The sequence below is a fragment of the Danio rerio genome, chromosome 7 (genome assembly GCF_052040795.2).
Source record: "Danio rerio strain M-AB ecotype USA chromosome 7, GRCz13ab, whole genome shotgun sequence".
In the NCBI taxonomy this organism is placed as follows: domain Eukaryota; kingdom Metazoa; phylum Chordata; class Actinopteri; order Cypriniformes; family Danionidae; genus Danio; species Danio rerio.
Genome location: NC_141027.1, coordinates 63,091,423 through 63,111,080, shown reverse-complemented (window position 1 = coordinate 63,111,080; position 19,658 = coordinate 63,091,423). Strand labels below are relative to the sequence as shown.

The window sequence follows — 19,658 nt, the reverse complement described above, 5'->3', positions numbered from 1 at the left end:
TATTTGTCATTTATAATGAAATTATAAAGCATAAATAGTCTTCACTTTAGAGTAGGTCACAAAACTGCATGAAGTTGAGTTATTAAAGCATTTATTAACATATTTGTTAACTATTAGTATATGCCTGAATAATAAGACATATAAACGTTGATTTCGATAGTTTATTAATCATTTACTAACTAATTCTAAATGATCCTAAAAACACTCAACTTCTCTTAAATACAAATGGTTTGTAAATAATGCTATACTTAATATAGTAATGAAAAATAAATCATTAACAAAGTATGAAAGTACAATTATTAAGCACAATATATAGGTGCTTATATGTCAAGAATAGAGCATTTGTACCTGCAGTTATAAACTGCTTACTAACGTTTAATATTTTAGAGTTAATGCTGAACAGATAATGAATTCACTATTTGCTAATGCTTAATAAATGATTTATATTGTGTAGTTATTATAAAGTGTTACCAAAAAATATTCAAATGAATGTAAGCACTGATACAGGTGTACGCCCTCCTGTTCTTTGGATTTCAGTGAATTGCCATACCTGATTTTCCATTATATGTAATAAAAACAGATCACACAGAAATCATTTTTATATTTGTAAAAAATCAGCCAAGCTTGGAAATTAATGTCCCACTGCACTCTTGAATATATTTTAACATTTCTAACTTACTTTTCGTGAGGATCTATATGTTAAATTTAAAACATTTGTTAAGTTAAAAACCTTAAAATTCATTGTTAATATGAATTACTCAGTCAAACCTCCTAAGACTTTTACAAATTGGATCACACAATGCAACAATCAATAATTAACAGGATATTTTGTCCTAACAGGGCATTATTATTGTGATGCCATGCTAGGTAACGACCTGTCCAGACTAACACCTTAAATCTCTATTCCTTATAGTTGACTAGAAATGCCAAATATGTTCTGACACACGCAACTATTAGCTCTGATTTGTTTTGTGTCTTGCATGTTTTGGTTCTGCCTGATCTTATTCTACATTTCTTATCTTACCTAAATACCTAAAACTACTAACTTATTAAAATGATATAAGACACTTGAAGCTGACTGCTTAAATAAAAATAAAACTGCTTTGAAAAAATACTAATAGGCCCATTAGATGCCCATAAAATACCACTAGGTCTCTAAGGGTTAACTGTTAATAAGCAGTGAATTAGGAGTTTATTGAGTCAAATGCCATAGTTAGTGATTTATCAGTAGTGAACATTCTAGCAATCAAGCATTCTAAGAGTTTAGAAAAAATTAAATAACTTCATTAATACAATCATTTATAATCAGTTTTCATTTAAAAATGCATACAGTTTGCTACGTTGACTCCTGGTATCTCTGAACAGTAAAAAAGGGAGCATTTGGACAATGTTAAAGACCCCATTTTAGTTTAAAAATGGTGTTCTGTTTCAGTACAGATGGAATGAAACACAAACTTTTGAAAATGGCTGTGCAGATATTCACAATCCCTGTCTGATTGGTCTTTTGGACTATTGTGTATTGTTCCCTGATACATCAAGCCCTTTTCATATCACCATTATTGAATGATTATTGATTATTACCCAAGTGATGCACAGATGCCTGAATTAATAATATATATATATATATATTATTTATATTATTATTTTTTTTAAATGCAACAATAACGCAGTTTAAAAAAAAAAAACGGACTTTAGTGTAAACGGTACCTTAGACCTTTGCCATTTGACTAAAAGGCATCACACCTCAGAATAAATTGAATGAAACAGCATTGCCCCTCAGACAGAAAGCTTTTAGGTTTCAGGAAAGGTGTCAGGTAGGTATCAGACAAGGCATCAGATGAAATGGCATCAGGCAAAATTGCCTCAAACCAAAAATGCATTGGACAAAACTGTCTTAGTGACTTCTAGAAATTATTTGTTTAAAATTATGCTTTAACACCGTTTAAAGGACAAATATGCCATAACTACTCTTAAAAAAATATAGACACATAAGACGGCAATACAGCGGTATGTTTTCAAAAGATACATGTTTATACCTAAAGGGTTTATATTTGTATCTTAAAGGTACTGTACACATCAGTACCTTAACAGTAAATTAGTATACCTTTTGAAATGACTTGTTATTAGTCTGCAAATCACCAAAAGAGGTGTTTTTCTCTAAAATTACAAATAAAATAATAATAAATATATTAATAAAAAAATAAATATATTAATGTTATACTTGCTGTTTATTGTGTTTTTACTGGCACCTGCAAGTCATTTTTTGCACTCAATCCTGAGGTCTTTAGTACATGCATTTTGTTGTGCTTCTAAATATGTTGCATTACTGGTTTGTCCAGTCTCAGAGGCCTGAGATGCAGTGCTTTTTATTTAAATAAGTCTGAGATCATCTAAAAACCTAAACAGTAAACAAAATCTCCATAAAACAGTTGGAATCATTGGGTTTTGAAAATGATTTAATCTAAGGCTTAATTTAAAGATTGCTTTACGACTATGTTAAATTCAGTGGTATCCAACTTGACTAAAGGTCTATTATAGCTTGCCTGGGGTGCGTTTAAAAAAAAACCATCATTGGGCAACTAAGGTGGCAAGTTCTGTCATTACAAACATAGTTTGTTGATTTGGCATTTCCGAAATCTGTTGTTCCAAAAAACATTCTGCTTCACAAACTTGTACGTTTGCAACTACACCTGAAGAGCTGTAGTTAGAAACAGAGTTCTTGGTTGTGTTCTATCTGCTTGTTAAGTGTTGACGTGTTTGTGACGTATGTATACTGTTTCCGGGTCCAAGCTGCCATTCATTTGAGTGGAGAAATCATTCGTTTATGATCACGTTTTATTCCTATCACACATTAACGTTACTTTTATATAAAATCATAGTGTACACAACAATCTCTGGGCCTGCTGCATAACAAATACCAGAAAATTTACAATTTATAAAAAAAATTATCACTTTCTGGCCATGGGATATTAGTCATGGACATATATACTGCAATCGTGATTTTCGTAAGCCTTAAATCGCTTTGTTAACATTTATTATTACCATTTCATGAGTCTCCCCATTCAGTTCAATAGAGCACTTGGATCTGGAAGCCACTTCGCGTGACGTCACACTTAACAAGCGGACTCCCAGTTATCCCCCTATGCCCTATTCCTTTCCAATGTTCCAACATTTAAACTTGGAATGATTTAAAAAATAAATAAATTAATAAATAAATAAATAAATAAATAAATAAATAAATAAATAGATAGATAAATAAATAAATAAATAAATAAATAAATAAATAAATAAATAAATAAATAAATACATACATACATACATAAATAAATAAATAAATAAATAAATAAATAAATAAATAAATAAATAAATAAATAAATAAAAGATATTTCTAAGGTGTAATTAGGTGTAAGTATTTTTTTACAGTCCAGTTCAGTCTAATTTGGCTAAATATAAATTAAGTAGATTAATAGTAAGTAGCTTGGTAAGTGGCAGGTCATAGCAAATGTTTTTTTTTTTTTTTTTTTTTTTTTTTTTGCTAGGTAAATCTCTAGAACTTTGCATTTTGTTGAATTAGTGGTCCATATAGTAATTTTAGACTTTCTATAGACTTTCTAGAGGGTAGAAGGGTAGAAGGTAAACTACTGACTACATATTTTATATATATATATATATATATATATATATATATATATATATATATATATATATATATATATATATATATATATATATATATATATATATATATATATAACAATTATAATTTCCACCAAAAAAGATTATGGGGATTTTCTCTAAAGAAGTTCTTACTTACATTTTAGAGCATCATTATGAATGTTTTATGTTATAACTAACGTGGTTCAAATTATGCATCTGCGACAGAGCAACTAGGGTTTTGGGAAACACTCATTTCTATATTGTTCTTTTCCTAAATTACATCTCGTATTACATCTCGTACTACAGTAGTTCAGCCGTGAGTTACATCATTGTTTTGGTAGTGCACCCCTGGACACTCTTTCATGTGTTATTGCTTAATTACAATAGACAACGCTGCATTATAGTTTTATATTGCATTAATTCTTCTCTTAACACTGCACTAAAAAAAACAAATCAGGATGACCTTTTTGTACTCTTACTTCTAGTAACTAAAAACTGTACAAGAGAAGAGGGGGAGCAGCTGTGATTTAAATTCTGTTTCCAAAATTTTAAAAATTAATTTAAGGTGTTACACCAATGTGTTAAAGTGCTTACAAGCATTACAATGAGCTTATCAGCAAACCGAGAAACATCTACTGTGCATATATGGAAGGTGTTTAGTGTTATTCACAGTCACACAACTACTAAACACCATTATGGTAGCACACTTCTAATTACTAAACTACAAGATTTTAAAGTTAATCCATTACTAATTAAATGGCATATTTCTTTTATATTCAATCATAGACAGCGGGTAAATGTTAATGGAACACTATAAGACAAAATTTCAGAGTTCGGGAGCTTCACAGGGCTGTGTTAGCTTACAGGTTTTGCTTGCTTTATACACAGATGCATATAGATGTAATTATTCTAATAATTACTTAATTAAATTCTCAGATGATACTGCCATCTTAGGTTTATTGAATAAGAACAGAGATTTATCTGAATATTTTTCAGAGATTGGAAGATTAGTTGGTGTGATAATAACCTTCTAGCTTTGAATGTCAGTAAGACAAAAGAGATTATGTTTGATCTTAGAGAAATTGATGACCATAGACCTGTGACCATCAGTAATCTAACCATCATACAGGTCAATTTGTATAATTATCTTGGTGTGTTCTTTAATAATTCACTGAAATGGAATATACATGTTGACAATCTCTGCAGTAATCTTCAGCAACGACTTTATTGAATGCATGGAGTGGATCAAAAATGTAAGATCTTGTTTTATCAGGCTGTTTTTGAGAGCTCAATAAGGTACGGCATCACAACCTGGTTTGGCAAACTGGTTTGTGCAGCTGAGAACTAAAGTAGTCAGTTTGATTCACATTGCTTGGAAAATTATTGGTGTATCAGAACAGATGTCACTGAAGCATATTTATGAACAGAACACAATAAGACATGCTTAACCAATCGTTTGTGACTTATCACATGTTCTGCATAATGAGACAGTTGGAATCATTGGGTTTTGAATATTATTTCATCTAAGACTTAATTTAAAGATTGCTCTATACCACTATGTTAAATTAAGTGGTTCCAAACCTGACTAAAGTTCTATTATAGCTTACCTGGGGTGTGTTTCCAAAAACCATCATTAGGCAACTATGGTGGCAAGTTACTTTAGTCAGTTTGATTCACACTGCTTGGAAAATTAATGGAAGACTATTGATGTATCAGAACAGATGTTACTGAAGCATATTTATGAACAGAACACAATAAGACATGATAAACCAATTGTTATCACTTATCACATGTTCTGCATAATGAGTATGAGTTGTTACCTTCGGGAAAAAGGTTCAGAGTACCTTGCCTTTTTATCCGGTGAGCATTAAGCAATTAAATAGTGGTGGCTTAGCCTGGGAGTATCTGTTTTGCTTATTTATGTGTATATATGGAGGTGGGTGGGGGTATAGATTTATTTATGTTTATAGTATACTTGTTTGTTTTTTGGATGCTTGTATTGTTTTTCTATGTTTGTGATAACTGCAGCTGAGGGCAAGTACCCAAAACAAATTTGCCAAACTGGGACAATAAAGTTTGACCTTACCTTACCTTACCTTACCTTACCTTACCTTACCTTACCTTACCTTACATGAAACTAATGTAAATCAATCAACAGCATTTATCAAAATCAAATATAACATATACTTACATAACATAAGTGAAAAAAATGAACCATATTAAAAAAAGTTAAGTGTCATTCAGGGAATACTAAGAAAGTCAGACAATGGTTATTCACATTGTATGTTAAGGAAACTTACTGTTAATACAGTTACATATCTTTACTGTAGCATTTTTAAAGTTTTTACCATTACTATTGAAGCCATTTGTACAGCGTCTGCTTCAAAATACTTTACCTTTAAAGTACTATTTCATCCAAAAATTTATATTACCTCGTTATTTATTCTCCCCTCATGTGGTTTAAACCTTTATTGCAGTTTTAATGGTGTTAAACTTTTCTTGTTAATTGTTTATTATTGTTTGTTAGCACACATCAACTTTCATGGTAGGAAAAAATATACTACGGAAGTCAATGGGTGTCATCAGTAGTGCAACAGGAGAAAGAAACTCAAATAGGCTTTGAACAAGTGAAAGGTGGGTAAATGATGGCAGAATTTTTATTTTGGGTAAACTCTACATTTAATGCTTAAGAGCTATTTACAGGAAAAGCTAATTACGCTTTGTCATTTGACCTGGGTGTATGTCGACCACAGCGGCCCCAGGCATAGTCAGCATATGTATCTGTGGGTGTATTTGACATACAATCATCATAATAGTTTGGAAAGGGCTGTGTGGCAGAGCCTGCAGTGACTCACTCATGCGTTCGTGCCTCTATCTCTGCCAATCAGCTCATCCAGATAAACTCAGATAACCAGACACGCTTCGTTAGACACCACTGGAAAAATACTGATAAGAGTGGCCAATCTTCTCCCACAGCCGCACACATGAACACACACGTTTACACAGACAAACAGGTTGAGATGGAAGAAACACAAACAGACTTTTAATGATACGATCAAAACATGTCAAGCACCATCATTTCAAGCAGTCTGTGCCTTTGCAATGGTGTGTGATGGAAAAACAACGCATGCAAAAGCTTTCACATAATCAACCGGCATCTGTTTTTTATATATTTAAACAGTGTGTTTGTGTATATAGTGAGTAAGAAGCAGCTTGAGGGGATCAAAATCTTCACACCTTTTCCTATACGCATGCAGTTTTAGTGACGTTAGCAGACACTTCAATTAAATGTCGCTCCAGTCTCAATCCTAGGGGCAATTAACCAGTCTATCTTTAGAAACCATTTCTACCACACACGCACACACATATTTCTGGATTATAAATGGCCTCAAAAGCTGTCAAATTAATGAAGAGTGACTGAATGAAGCGTGGATCATCTTTGAACTGCAGTCACTGTGACTAATAGAATTGGTGAGCCCTCTTTTGTGTCTCATGCCTCCGCCAAGGGAAAAGCCTCTAAACCCTTTTCCGGCAATCCTTGGGGAGCTCCTCCATACACTAATCAGCATGTTTTATGTATTATTTAAAATGCATTAGCTTGGCTGAATGTGCTAATAACTGTATCATCTAGAGCAGAGACACTTCAGCTCCTAATAGAAGGAGAATGGCTATCATGCAGGAAAGTATGTCGCATTAACTTAAAGATGCGCAGAAGTACAGAACGCTGACGTGAACAGCTTGTAAGACATGAATGTACAATAATTGAAATTGATCAAAGAATTTTAAAGTGACCTTGGTGTGATGTCACTGTAAAAGAGTTCTAGAGTTTAAGGATTCTATTTTAACGGTCTAGGCACAAAGGCACGGGACTGAATTCTAATCCTGCTCCAGCCAGCTTTATACCGCACCCGACCAATCCCACCATATATTCAGCCTTTGTTCACCCGCTGCCCAATCCGCACTGTTGTCTACCTGACCCAACCATTCCTGCTAAATTTAGATCTGGTTTTTAAAATCTCACATTTAAATTGGGTACTACCAAAAGAGAGAGATAACAGATAAAAGTGTTGGTTGTCCATTTGTGATGAGACATGAGTGCCGTGTGATGTGCGGTGAGGTATGTAGATACTACAAAGTCAGATTTACAAACTTTTCTGTTCAATATTTGCCAACTACCGATTGTGTTTCATATATCATATGTGCATAATTTCTATATACATAGAAGGTACGTATTGGAACAAGGAAGAATGTATAGAAATTAAATAGGCCTCCAAAAACACCCAGCTGGATGTTACAGAGTCCAGTCAGCCTATTACAAGCAACACAAAGCACCATGGCAGATGACTGGTTTTGTAGATTTGTATTACAAACAAGACAGAGCAAAAAGGGCAGTAATGCTCTTTCTCTATCTCTCTCTCTCTCTCTCTTTCTCTCTCTCTCTCTCTCACACACACACACACGCACACACACACACACACACACACACAAAGCACTACGGCGGATGCACATGCTCTTCCTCTTGGTTGCGCTATGTTGTTAGACCGCCCTCTCCTTTTCAAATTACACCAAAGTTCCCGACCACTACCGCATTTTATTCTGAAACTTATTTCCATACCGCAAGAAAACTGATCAGATCCAGTGGCCGCAGAATTTTAGTCTAAAACCGCATGGCGCAAAAGCATTAACAGGAGTGTCCAAATCCTATTTTTAGGATGGAAAATTATGCTCTGTACTGCGCAGCATGGTCTAACAGGGTTGTGCTTATTATCTTAATGAATTTTGGGTGTGTTTTAAACAAGTATGTTAAACATGTGTATTAAACCAATCAGAGTCTCAACGCCCATTCCCTTTAAGAGTCAGTTGCGTCACGCCATTGTGCATTTGCTATTTACATGGTGGACTTTATAAGGAGGATAAAGTACTTGTACTCTTTACTTCTTTACTTTTATAGATAAGGAAATGGTCTTGTATGCATTCCACTGAACACATCCATTACCCTACATATTTCATTCTGCTTCTTAAGCACAAAGATTTGTTTCAAAACTATGTCTAAATTCAGTTCTAATTTCCAGAAAATCAATAAATGAACAATAATAATAAAGTGTGCTCAAAGAGTTATATCCAAACACACTTAAAAAAAAAAACTGACAGGTGGACAAATCTAAACTAAAACAAATATCAATATGCATATAATAAATAAAACTAATAATAATAGTAATATTATAATAATGCAAATTGTCATGAATTAACTGGAAAAAGGTATGAAGGTAACAAGAAGGCTAGATGCAGTGGATTTTATATTTATGTAGAAAATAACTATTTTTGTAACATTTAATCCTTTACTTGTTTTCATCTGTAAAGATATTTGTGTATTGCTGTACACACTGTATGTATTCAGCAATGTGTAAGCATTTGAACCTGCATAGGCGCATAACTAACACGCTCTGTGCTGGACTTTAGACCTGCTTCTAGATTTCAATTTCAGTCTTTTTCAGTTCTTCAAAATAGCAATGCACCAACAATGCTCCTTAAAACACCTATTTTAGACCAGGACACCCATGAGTTCACAAAGGGGCTTAAACAACATGATGCAAAATGTGAAAATTATTGTGTGATGCACCATACTAAATCTGTAACTAGTGTAATAAAGAATGAATTTGTGACTGAATTTTAACTCAACACTGTAATACTGTAAAAGTCTACAGTACTAAATTCTAAAAGTACATGTATATTGAAATGTATGATTCATTAAATGTACTGCAAGTAAATAGTAGTTATGACCACTTATAGTAATTTTACTGACATTTTTTATGGTTGTAACATTAAGTGATTACATGAGTTATGATGTATTTCAGAAAGCTAAAAGAAACCATTTCAGCATAACTTGTGATTTTCATTCATAAAGTTTGTGTGATGACTAACAGTACAGACAAAGAGCTTATGGGCTACCATTCTTCATATGCTTCCACTTAGAACTCACATGCTGTAGTACCACATTAAAAAAAAAAAAAAAAACATTTATTGTGTGAGTATAGTTAGTATAGTAGTACTAACTAACCAGATGCAGTGTAGTAGTAGAAAACTTTGTTTTCATATAGTAACAAAGCAAAAATCTTATTATTGGATGACAGGTATGGTACAAACTACATTGACTAAAAGTTCATCAAAAATTATGTGTTTTCCTGACATTATATTATGCAAAAAAATCATCAAAGATTACTTATTTCTAGATTTTAAGTCACCTTTGTAAGTTAAACATTACAAAATAATGTTAACACTATACATATATAACTTTCAATACTTGAACTTTTTCCTCAAAAATCACCCTCAGATCACCGAAATCAAATAAAATATCTATACATAATTTATATCTTGCAAAAAGAAAAATAAGAAGATGTAAGTGCAGTCTAAAAGCTTTCAGTCCCAGTGTTTTTTTTTTTTTTTTCAGATTTAAACTAGTAGGTGTCACAAATGCAATATATGTCAGACTTTATTAAGGATAAACAACCAAATGGACCCTATACCATCACATGGGTACTTTATCAGTCTAGACTGATCATACTCATCTGCACACTTCTGACTGTGGCGGATGATTGATGGAGTGATGGACTGACTAAGACAGGATTTCAGAGGATGGGTTTGAATGACAGCATGCTTCTTTACATCCTTTTAAACTCTCTAAGTCTGCCCGACCATTACTGTCATTGCTCATAGGCTCAGACCCAGTTCCTTGAATGTTCTCTTCCCCTAAAGAAACCTGTCAAGATTTCATCTCTACAGCATTGGGGAGTAACACACCAAAAGTTGTAACACTTTTATTTTTTATATATATAGTATATATAATAAAGTATAGTTTTAATATTACAAAAGTTGTCAGTAAAAGAAATGTAGAAGTAAAAGTATATTTGGTCGTCAAAAGCGAAGAAAGCCTTATAATTGTATTCAGCGCAAATTAACAGTTAACAAAATTCCTGTCGATACAGTTATTGTTATTAATTAAATGTTTTTAACATTAACATTTTGTATGGGGCGAAGCAGTGGCGCAGTAGGTAGTGCTGTCACCTCACAGCAAGAGGGTTGCTGGGTTGCTGGTTCGAGCCTAGGCTCAGATGGCATTTCTTTGTGAAGTATGTATGTTCTCCGTGTGTTTGCGTGGGTTTCCTCCGGGCGCTCCGGTTTCCCCCACAGTCCAAAGACATGCTGTACAGGTGAATTGGGTAGGCTAAATTGTCTGTAGTGTGTGGATGTTTCCCAGAGATGGGTTGCGGCTGGAAGCGCATCCGCTGAATAAAAACTTGCTGGATAAGTTGGCAGTTCATTCCGCTGTGGCGACCCCGGATTAATAAATGGACTAAGCCGACAAGAAAATGAATGAATGAACATTTTGTATGTATACATTCATCTGTGTATGTACACTCTCAGGTCACTTTATTAGAAACACCTTACTAGTACAGAGTTGGACCCCTTTTTGCCTTCAGAGCTGCCTTAATCATTTGTGGCAGTGAATCAACAAGGTACTGGAAAAATTCCTTAGAGATTTTGGTCCATATTGACATGATAGCATCTCGCAGTTGCTGCAGATCTATCAGCTGCTCATTCATTATGCGAATTTCCTGTTCCACAACATCCCAAAGGTGCTCTATTAGATTGAGTTCTAGTGACTGTAGAGGCCATCTGAGTACAGTGAACTTATTGTCATATTCAAGAAACCTGTCTGAGATGACTTTACGCTTCACGCTTTATGACATGGTGCATTATCCTGCTGGAAGTAGCCATCAGAAGATGGGTACAATGTGGTCATAATGGGATGGACATGGTCAGCGACTCAGGTAAGCTGTGGCATTGACACAATGCTTCATTGGTACTAATTGGCCCAAAGTGTGCCAAGAAAATATTCCCCAAAACATTACACCAGCACCACAAGCCTGAACCGTTGACCGTTCTCAGGAAACCTTACAGATGGTTGTGCCTGAAAATCCCAGTAGATCAACAATTTCTGAAATACTCAGACCAGCCCGTGCCATGACTCAACCAACGACCATGCCATGTTCAAAGTCACTTAAATCTTCTTTCTTCCCCATTCTGATGCTTAGTTTGAACTGCAGCAGATCGTCTTGACCAAGTCTACATGCCTAAATACATTGAGTTGCTGCCATGTGATTGGCTGATTAAAAGTTGCATTAACAAGCAGTTGAACAGGTGTACCTAATAAAGTGGCCGGTGAGTTCACATATGTATGTATGCATGTTTTTTTTTTCTTTATTCATTTATTTAATTGTTTATTACTTTATAGTGTACATGTAAACTGATGTATTGGACTGTATGCTTTCTTTTTAAAGACAGCAGAAACCTGTCACTGTTTAACCAGTATATGGAATGACATTTACTCTGGGTCAGAGATGAAAAGGCAGAAAGGCAGTGTGGTCAAACACTGCCACACAAACACATACACACACCTGCCTCATCTAAGTAGCTGCTGTGATTTTGCTCATGTTTCTACATATGATCTCGCAGTTCAAACATAGTCACAGTTGGAACAATTACACAGCTCCCTCAGAGGCTAGACCAGAGGAAGATGCGTTCAGGTCAGAGAGCGAGAAGCTTCACACCGTTTTATGGCTACATGAGTTCCCATTACAGCCCACTGCTTTGTAGTCTTCTCTCCTGTGGATCCTGTGAGGAAAGCAATGGACCATCACGCCTGACGAATTTGATTTGGGCCAGTGAAATGAGTCCCTTTGTTATCTAAAGTGCATGAGAGCACTCTCAGACAGATGGAGAGCAGCAAAACTCCTAGTGGATTTTCAAACATATAATTAAATGCAATCTCTTTTTGCCCATTTCAATGGAAATTTTGGGGATTTTGTGTGAGAGTCTTCTTTACAGTATCAATCAAGGAGACAGGACCGTATAAATGTGGATTGCTTATTAATTGACATATTTAGTGAAGCACCATAAAGTACTTAATCAGTTTAGCTCTTAGTTGGTTAATGTCTTTTCAAATGTAATTAAGCAATGCTTGACTTCTCTTTGTACTGACAGACAGATGCTTGTGATTAATGGTTACTGAGACGACTAATATTTCGATGGCACCTTTTTTACCAAGGCTTATTGATCTTTCCAGGAGGATTGTTGAGCACATGACATCACCCCAGTGATATTTTCAGCCAGGCTGTGACAGTACAGAATGACAAACAGCCTAAATGCACACACTTGGATGGGGACAGATGATTCAGGGGAAAAAAAGAGCAAATCTCATCTCCTTCCAATCTGTGTCAACAATGTCAAATATCCCCTTTCACCCAGCACAGAAAGCAATGTGAGGAAAACAGAAGCTCTCCTAGCTGCTCCTCCTGCCTCAGACATCTGATATAGGAACTGCTATTTTCTGAGTTATGAAATTATATAACCTCTTACACGAGTCCATAAACTTTGCTGCAGTTTTCTCTGCAAACCACCTGGTAATCCATATAGCACTGTTTTCAAAACCGTATAGCAGGTAGTTTGAGTGCAGATGCCAGCAGTCTTAGAAGGTGTTTTTCTACACTGCATGTGTAATGGCACAATTGCTCTCATGCTAGTTTATGGTAATGACAGAGCAGATAAGGAATACATAATGCTATGCTTTAACTTACTATGAAATAAATGCAGTTCAAGTATTCTCCTTAAGCTTCTTTCCTTACCTCAGGCTTCGAAAGCTAGCTTTGTAGTTTTCTCAGTCCTTTCGCACAGCTTTACCCTTTTTTTTTCTAGGTTTTGTATTTAATGTTTCCATATTGGGGCTATATGTGCATTTCTTGGAATAAAGATGTTAAACGTGGAAAAGAAACATTTCACAATCCCTAAAGAAATAGTTTACCCAAAATGAAACTTCAATCATTATTTACTCAACCTTATGCTGTTCCAGACTTTTATGGATTCCTTTATTTTGCTGAACACTCTGAAAATTCCTGTTGATTTGGACCTCTCTAAACTTCAATGTATGGCATTTGAAAAAATACATTCAATTATCGGCCACTTTATTATGTACACCTCACTGGTACCAGGTTGGACTCCCTTTTGCCCTCAAACTCCTGTAATTCTTAATGGCATAGAGCAAGGTACTGTAAATATTCAGAGATTTTGGTCCATATTGACATGATAGCATCATGCAGTTGCTGCAGATTTGTCGGCTGCACATTCATAATGTAAATCTACCATTCCACCACATCCCAAAGGTACTCCATTTTTATTGAGATCTAGTAACTGTGGAGGCCTTTTGAGTACAGTGAAATCGATGTCATGTTCAAGAAACCAGTCTGAGATGATTCATGATTTATGACATGGCGTGTTATCCTGCTGGAAGTAGCCATCAGAAGATGGGCACACAGTGGTTATAAAGGGATGGACATGGTCAGCCACAACTCAAGTAGGCTCTGGTGTTGACACGATGCTCAACTGGTACTTAAGGGGCCCAAAGTGTACCAAGAAAATATACCATTACACCCCCACCACTATACTGTTGATACAAGGCAGGATGGATCCATGCTTTCATGTTGTTGATGCCAAATTCTGACCCTGCCTGACCTTGAGCCATCTCTGTAAACCCTAAAGATGGTTGTGCGTGCAAATCCCAGTTGATCAGCAATTTATGAATTACTCAGACCAGCCTGTCTGGCACCAACAAATATTCCACGCTCATAGTCATTTAAATTACCTTTCTTACCCATTCTGATGCTTGATTTAAACTGAAGCAGATTGTCTCGACCATGTCTACATGCCCAAATGCATTAAGTTGCTGCCATGTCATTGGCTGATTAGAAATGTTCATTAACATGCAGTTAAATAGGTGTACCTAATTAAGTGGCCGGTGAGATTTACAGATAAATTATTTTAAGAATGGATTTGCAAAGCCTGCCACTGACACAGACTCCATAGACTCTAAGTGTTACTAAGCTAAAAACAAATGGTCTCTCCGATCTGAGCTACTGAGATTGTCAAATGAATCATCAACTTTACAGGACTGAAGTGGGAAAGTAAATAAATGCCTTTGTGGAATCTCAAGTGGTAGAGTAATGAGGGAAAAGGATTAACAGGTAGCCTGCAAATAAGGTTGCATATAAACTCTCAGGCAGAATCACAAAACAGTAAACTTATAGGACACATCAAACAAAAGAGAGCCCATATGGCCTGAAATCATGACTCAACTGCTATTAAGTGGCAATTTATTCAACAGTTAGGTGGGTTGGGACTGCAGGCAGCCTTTTCAACTATTTTATCTGAATAACGAAATGGGCTGCTGAGCTTTTTATGAGCTGATATGTTTTGTTTTTCCTCTTTTCTCCACCAGCCCTTTTGTGTAGACCATTCACTTTACCCCCGTTAGCCAGCAGGCTGTGCTCAGTGCAAGTCCAAGGACCTTTTTCTAATTCATTTTTACTGCTGTGAAACAAAAAGGAGAAAATAGTACCACTTGGTTGTTGTTGCCTTGCCAACACGAAGAAATCAGCAAGTTTTTGTACATAATGAATTGAGTCATTTTAATGGCATATTGGTGGTGTAGCTTCTCCTTTGCAATTGACCTATTTGTCAAAATGTTTGTGCTTCTGTTCATTAACGCCCACTCTGACAGCACTAATGATGTATTTAGTACTTTTGAGCTTGCAATGTCAGACGCTAGCCAGAGGACAAAGACAAGATAAGATAGTGAATGGTATTACTGTTGATTCATTTGCAAAACATTTGTGCTTTAAGCGATGGAATTTGTTACAATGCTTGCTGAAAATCCCAAAGTTGCATTAAAGATGTGACCAGTGACCTGAATATCGACTCACATCATTATTTAGGTCTTTTGTACTTGAGCTGTCAGAATCTGAAAGTTGAATTGGTTGTCATGACAAATTCTCTTCAGCCATTGGGTCACTCATAACTGAAAACTTTATCATTGATTGCTTTAAGGTAAATTTGTGTAGCTAAGTTCACCAAACTACTACACAAATCAGGATAGAGACTGAACATACCAAGGATGTATTATTTCAGTGTATTCAATATATTAAGTCATATGGTGATTGATATGTAAGAAACAGACTAAAATTAAAGTCATTATAGTGTAATAATCTTTTCCTTCGGTGGTTTCTTAACGGCTGTTAACCGTTGTAACTGTATCATCTCCAAACTCATGTCCAAACTCAGTCCTGGAGAGTTTAGCTCTAACCCTAATCAAGCACACCTAAAACGGCTAATCTAGCTCTTAATGCATATACTAGAAACGTCATGGCTGGTGTGTTGAAGCAGTTGGAGCTAAACTCAGCAGTACACAAACTCTCCAGGACTGAGTTTAGATACCCCTGGTATAGAGGGACTTAAACTTAAGAACTGAATCAGTCCAATTCATTAAGGAATCTTGCAAATATTTGTCAACAAATCAAACATGGCTTCTTCATGGCGTAAGCTCACTTAAACATCTCTACAGTGTATTTACATGATGACAGTATTTCTTGGGGAGTAAACTTTCCCTTTAAGAGAGACATAGCCTTATCACCCTGCAGCCCAAGACCGGTTACTCACTAAAGCTAAGCAGGGCTGAGCCTGGTCAGTACCTGGATGAGAGACCACATAGGAAAACTACGTTGCTGTTGGAAGTGGTGTTGGTGAGGCCAGCCGGAGGCACTCGATCTGTGGTCTGTGCCCCAGTAAAAGTGAAGGGCACACTATACTGTCAGTGGGTGCCGTCTTTCTGATAAGAGGCTAAACCGAGGTCTCGACTCTTTGTGGTCATTAAAAATCCTATGGCACTTAAAAGAGTGGGTGTGTAACCTCAGTGTCCTGGCCAAAGCCCTCAGTCGGCCCTTACAATAATATCATTCCCATCTACTGTCCACCTCATGTCACTGTCTCTTCCCTCCACCAATAGATGGTGTGTGGTTAGCACCAATAGCACTAGTGCAATTCTGTGGCTGCCGTTACATCATCCAAGTGCTGCACACTGGTGGTGGTGTGGGGAGAACCCCCTCATGATTGTGAATCGCTTTGGGTGTATGGCCATACACATTAAATGCGCTATATAAAAAATACACATTTGATTACATGACAAGAGGTCAGTTGTACTCAGCTAATACCATGAGTAAGAAACCATATTTTATGCCAAAGTTAATCATGTGATGTTTTTTATATTATAGGTGCTCAAGTCATTGCCTCGAATTGAAGGTCGTCCAGGGGCTTCGCTACCACCGATGGACTTTGAGGCTCTTGAATCTGGTCTTCGAGCAGCACACGGGGATGAAATCACTCCTGAAGATGTGATGTCAGCAGCCATGTACCCTAAAGTCTTCCAGGAGTTTAAAGAGTTTACATCAACCTTTGGTCCGGTGGACTGCCTTAATACTCGTCTGTTTCTGGATGGCCCTAAAATCGCAGAGGAGTTTCAGGTACCATTTCCTTACCAAAACACAACGTTTTTACCTGGACTATCCTCAGCTTTAATTATGGTGATTGTGGTGTTGTGTTTGTTATGTCCAGAATGATGGAAGTCAAGCCTGTGATCTTTAGTCAATTTAGCAGCTAAAGCTAACATTCTAGTCTTTGCAGATATACAATTAAGGAGACAATATAACTTTTTAAATTAATGTCAACAGTATATCTGTCTATGGAAGCATATGAGTAAAAATATTTTCAAATGTAATATGCTAAACAGAAATGGAATTTGTTAAATGACATTTTATTTATTTATTTGAATTTGCAATTTATAATTTATTTATTTATTTAATATACTGTATGAGCAAAGTTTTAACATTTGCTAAATTAAAATTAAATTATGTAATTTATATTTGCCATTTCCAACCATAGCTTTATTGTGTAAAAAATGCTAAATATATTACCCAATTATAATTGACAAATTTAACATGCAAGCAGAAAAGTATTTTTTGAATGTATTTTTCCATAATGTATTAAGACTTAGAAAAAGAAAAAGCACTTAGGAAAAATAGGTTAACATTTTAATACAGTGTGTTGTTTGTAGCAAAATTCAGCATGTATTTGAAAATGCATTTTGTTAGTGGCATAGAAAAAAGGCTGTAAATTATTGTCTTGGATGTCTTTTTTTGAGTCTTTTTTTGTGGAGGGGGGGTGGTACTTTTTTGAGATTTAGACAGATTTGTGTGTTGAGCATCAGTTAAGACAATGTTAGCACCTGTTAGCTTTAATTGTGGAGAAAACTGGATAATTTGGAGCTTTTGTCAGCTAATTTCAGCTTCTGGGTTTAAAATGATTTTTGGGGCGGGATCAAAATTGGCGACATAGCACAAAACTGCAAATGCAAAGATGACGCATCAGTTTTTCATTAATATTCATAGTGGAGTTTTTGTTTTTTTATCCTATGAGAAGAGCCGGCTTCTTAATTATTAAGTTTAGTATTGAATGCGTCATTGACAATCATCCCATTATCAAATCAGTTCTTGAACAAACCCCTATATATACCAAAGCTGTCTTACCTGCAGCATCTCACGACTTTTAGCATCCCTCCACCACCCTGTCACCTCACCTCTTGCATGGAATTCTCGGGGGGAGCGTTCAGGGGCTGGGCTAGATACTTCGCTCGAATCCCAACTCCTCTTTGTTTCCTGATAAGGGGGATAATGCACGGTTTATCTAATTTTGTGAGCCGACTGACAACAGTTGTTCGCTCCCCTCCCACTCCTGCCCTTTGCTAGCGGAGCTCTACGCCCATTATCATGCATCCTTTCAAAAATTTCTGAGGTAGACTTGAACCGAAAGTGGGGGTGTCATGGCCCTTAAATGTATTGACAACTCACACTTAAGACGTTTGAAAAGTCAGTTTTAAATAATACAATGAGATGAATGCTAAGTCAAAGTAGTTTTGAAAATGCTTTCCTGTGATGCCTGTTAAAACCAGTTCACCAGATGAAAATAAATTGTTTAAACTGGTTCACATCTCCCATATTAGCACAAATCCACACATTACATTATAACATGCCTGACACCCCTGTCATTACAAATTTAAACAAATATTCAAGCTAATCACCTACTGCAATAGTACCCTGACTGAACTGATGTAAAAGAACTAATAATGATGAGCACAGGCAAAGGTGTACAACTGAACATGCTCACTCACTCCTAGAATGTGATAATTGGCTTTTATACTTCTGCATTGAGTGATCTTTATACCCATGGTGTATACCTTGCATATAGCTGATGCCATTTTAAGCATTTACACTTCAGCATTCTGTAAGTGCTTCTCTAGCAATAACACTTCTGAAATGCCAGTAGGCAGTGGGTTTTCTATGATCCGCTGTGTTGAGTTTCTTTGCCGGTGTTTTGAGTTTAAGCCAGAAAAACATGTGAAGCTACTCTAGCAGAAGCCCAAACTTGCACTCATCAAGAAAAAAAGAGGCGGCAGTTGGTGATTGTCAATTCCTTTAACCTTAAAGAGACTCGTTAAACACTCTAGCCATTGGCCTCGCTCCACTCCCATGGCTCTTGGTCCTAGTCACACTCGTCACCACTACGAAGCCAACTAACCATGCATCTTCCACTGTGTTATCTCAACATGAAGTTAAATTTTTATGAAGGTGTGCATCATGGTCTGTGTCAGTATGGAGCAGGGTATGCCACTGTACAAAGGTTACGACTGGCCTACCTCATGCATTCGATCCAAAAATATAAATGCCTTTTAGGGTGCTTACACATCAGTTTGCTTCATTTGGTCCGGACCAAGGGCAATAAATGATACATTGTAGCATTTTCTGCCATCTTTGTGTCGTTTTCACACCACACTGATTGCTTTGGTCCGAACCAGTTGAAAAGAACCAAAATGCAGTCATCTGACAAAATCCACATCACTCATTGGCCAGATGTTGTAGAACATATTTCCTAAACTGCTTTTCGGTTGGTCAGAATACACGTGCGGGAAAATGCAGATGGAACTCCCGCAAGTAAAGAAACCGGCAGATACAAAATGTCACTTTTGACTATGGAGCAGTGACTGCGCTCATAGTATACTATAT

At 36.0% G+C, this 19,658-nt stretch overlaps 1 protein-coding gene across 3 annotated transcripts in view; it reads left to right on the top strand.

Moving 5' to 3' along the window:
- pcxb (pyruvate carboxylase b) overlaps positions 1–19,658 on the top strand; it is a 359,237-nt gene that overhangs the window by 321,003 nt on the left and 18,576 nt on the right. For all 3 annotated transcript variants that reach the window (NM_131550.2, XM_087259874.1, XM_087259875.1), the window contains 1 exon segment: positions 16,815–17,063. In NM_131550.2, the coding sequence (NP_571625.2) occupies positions 16,815–17,063 (249 nt within the window).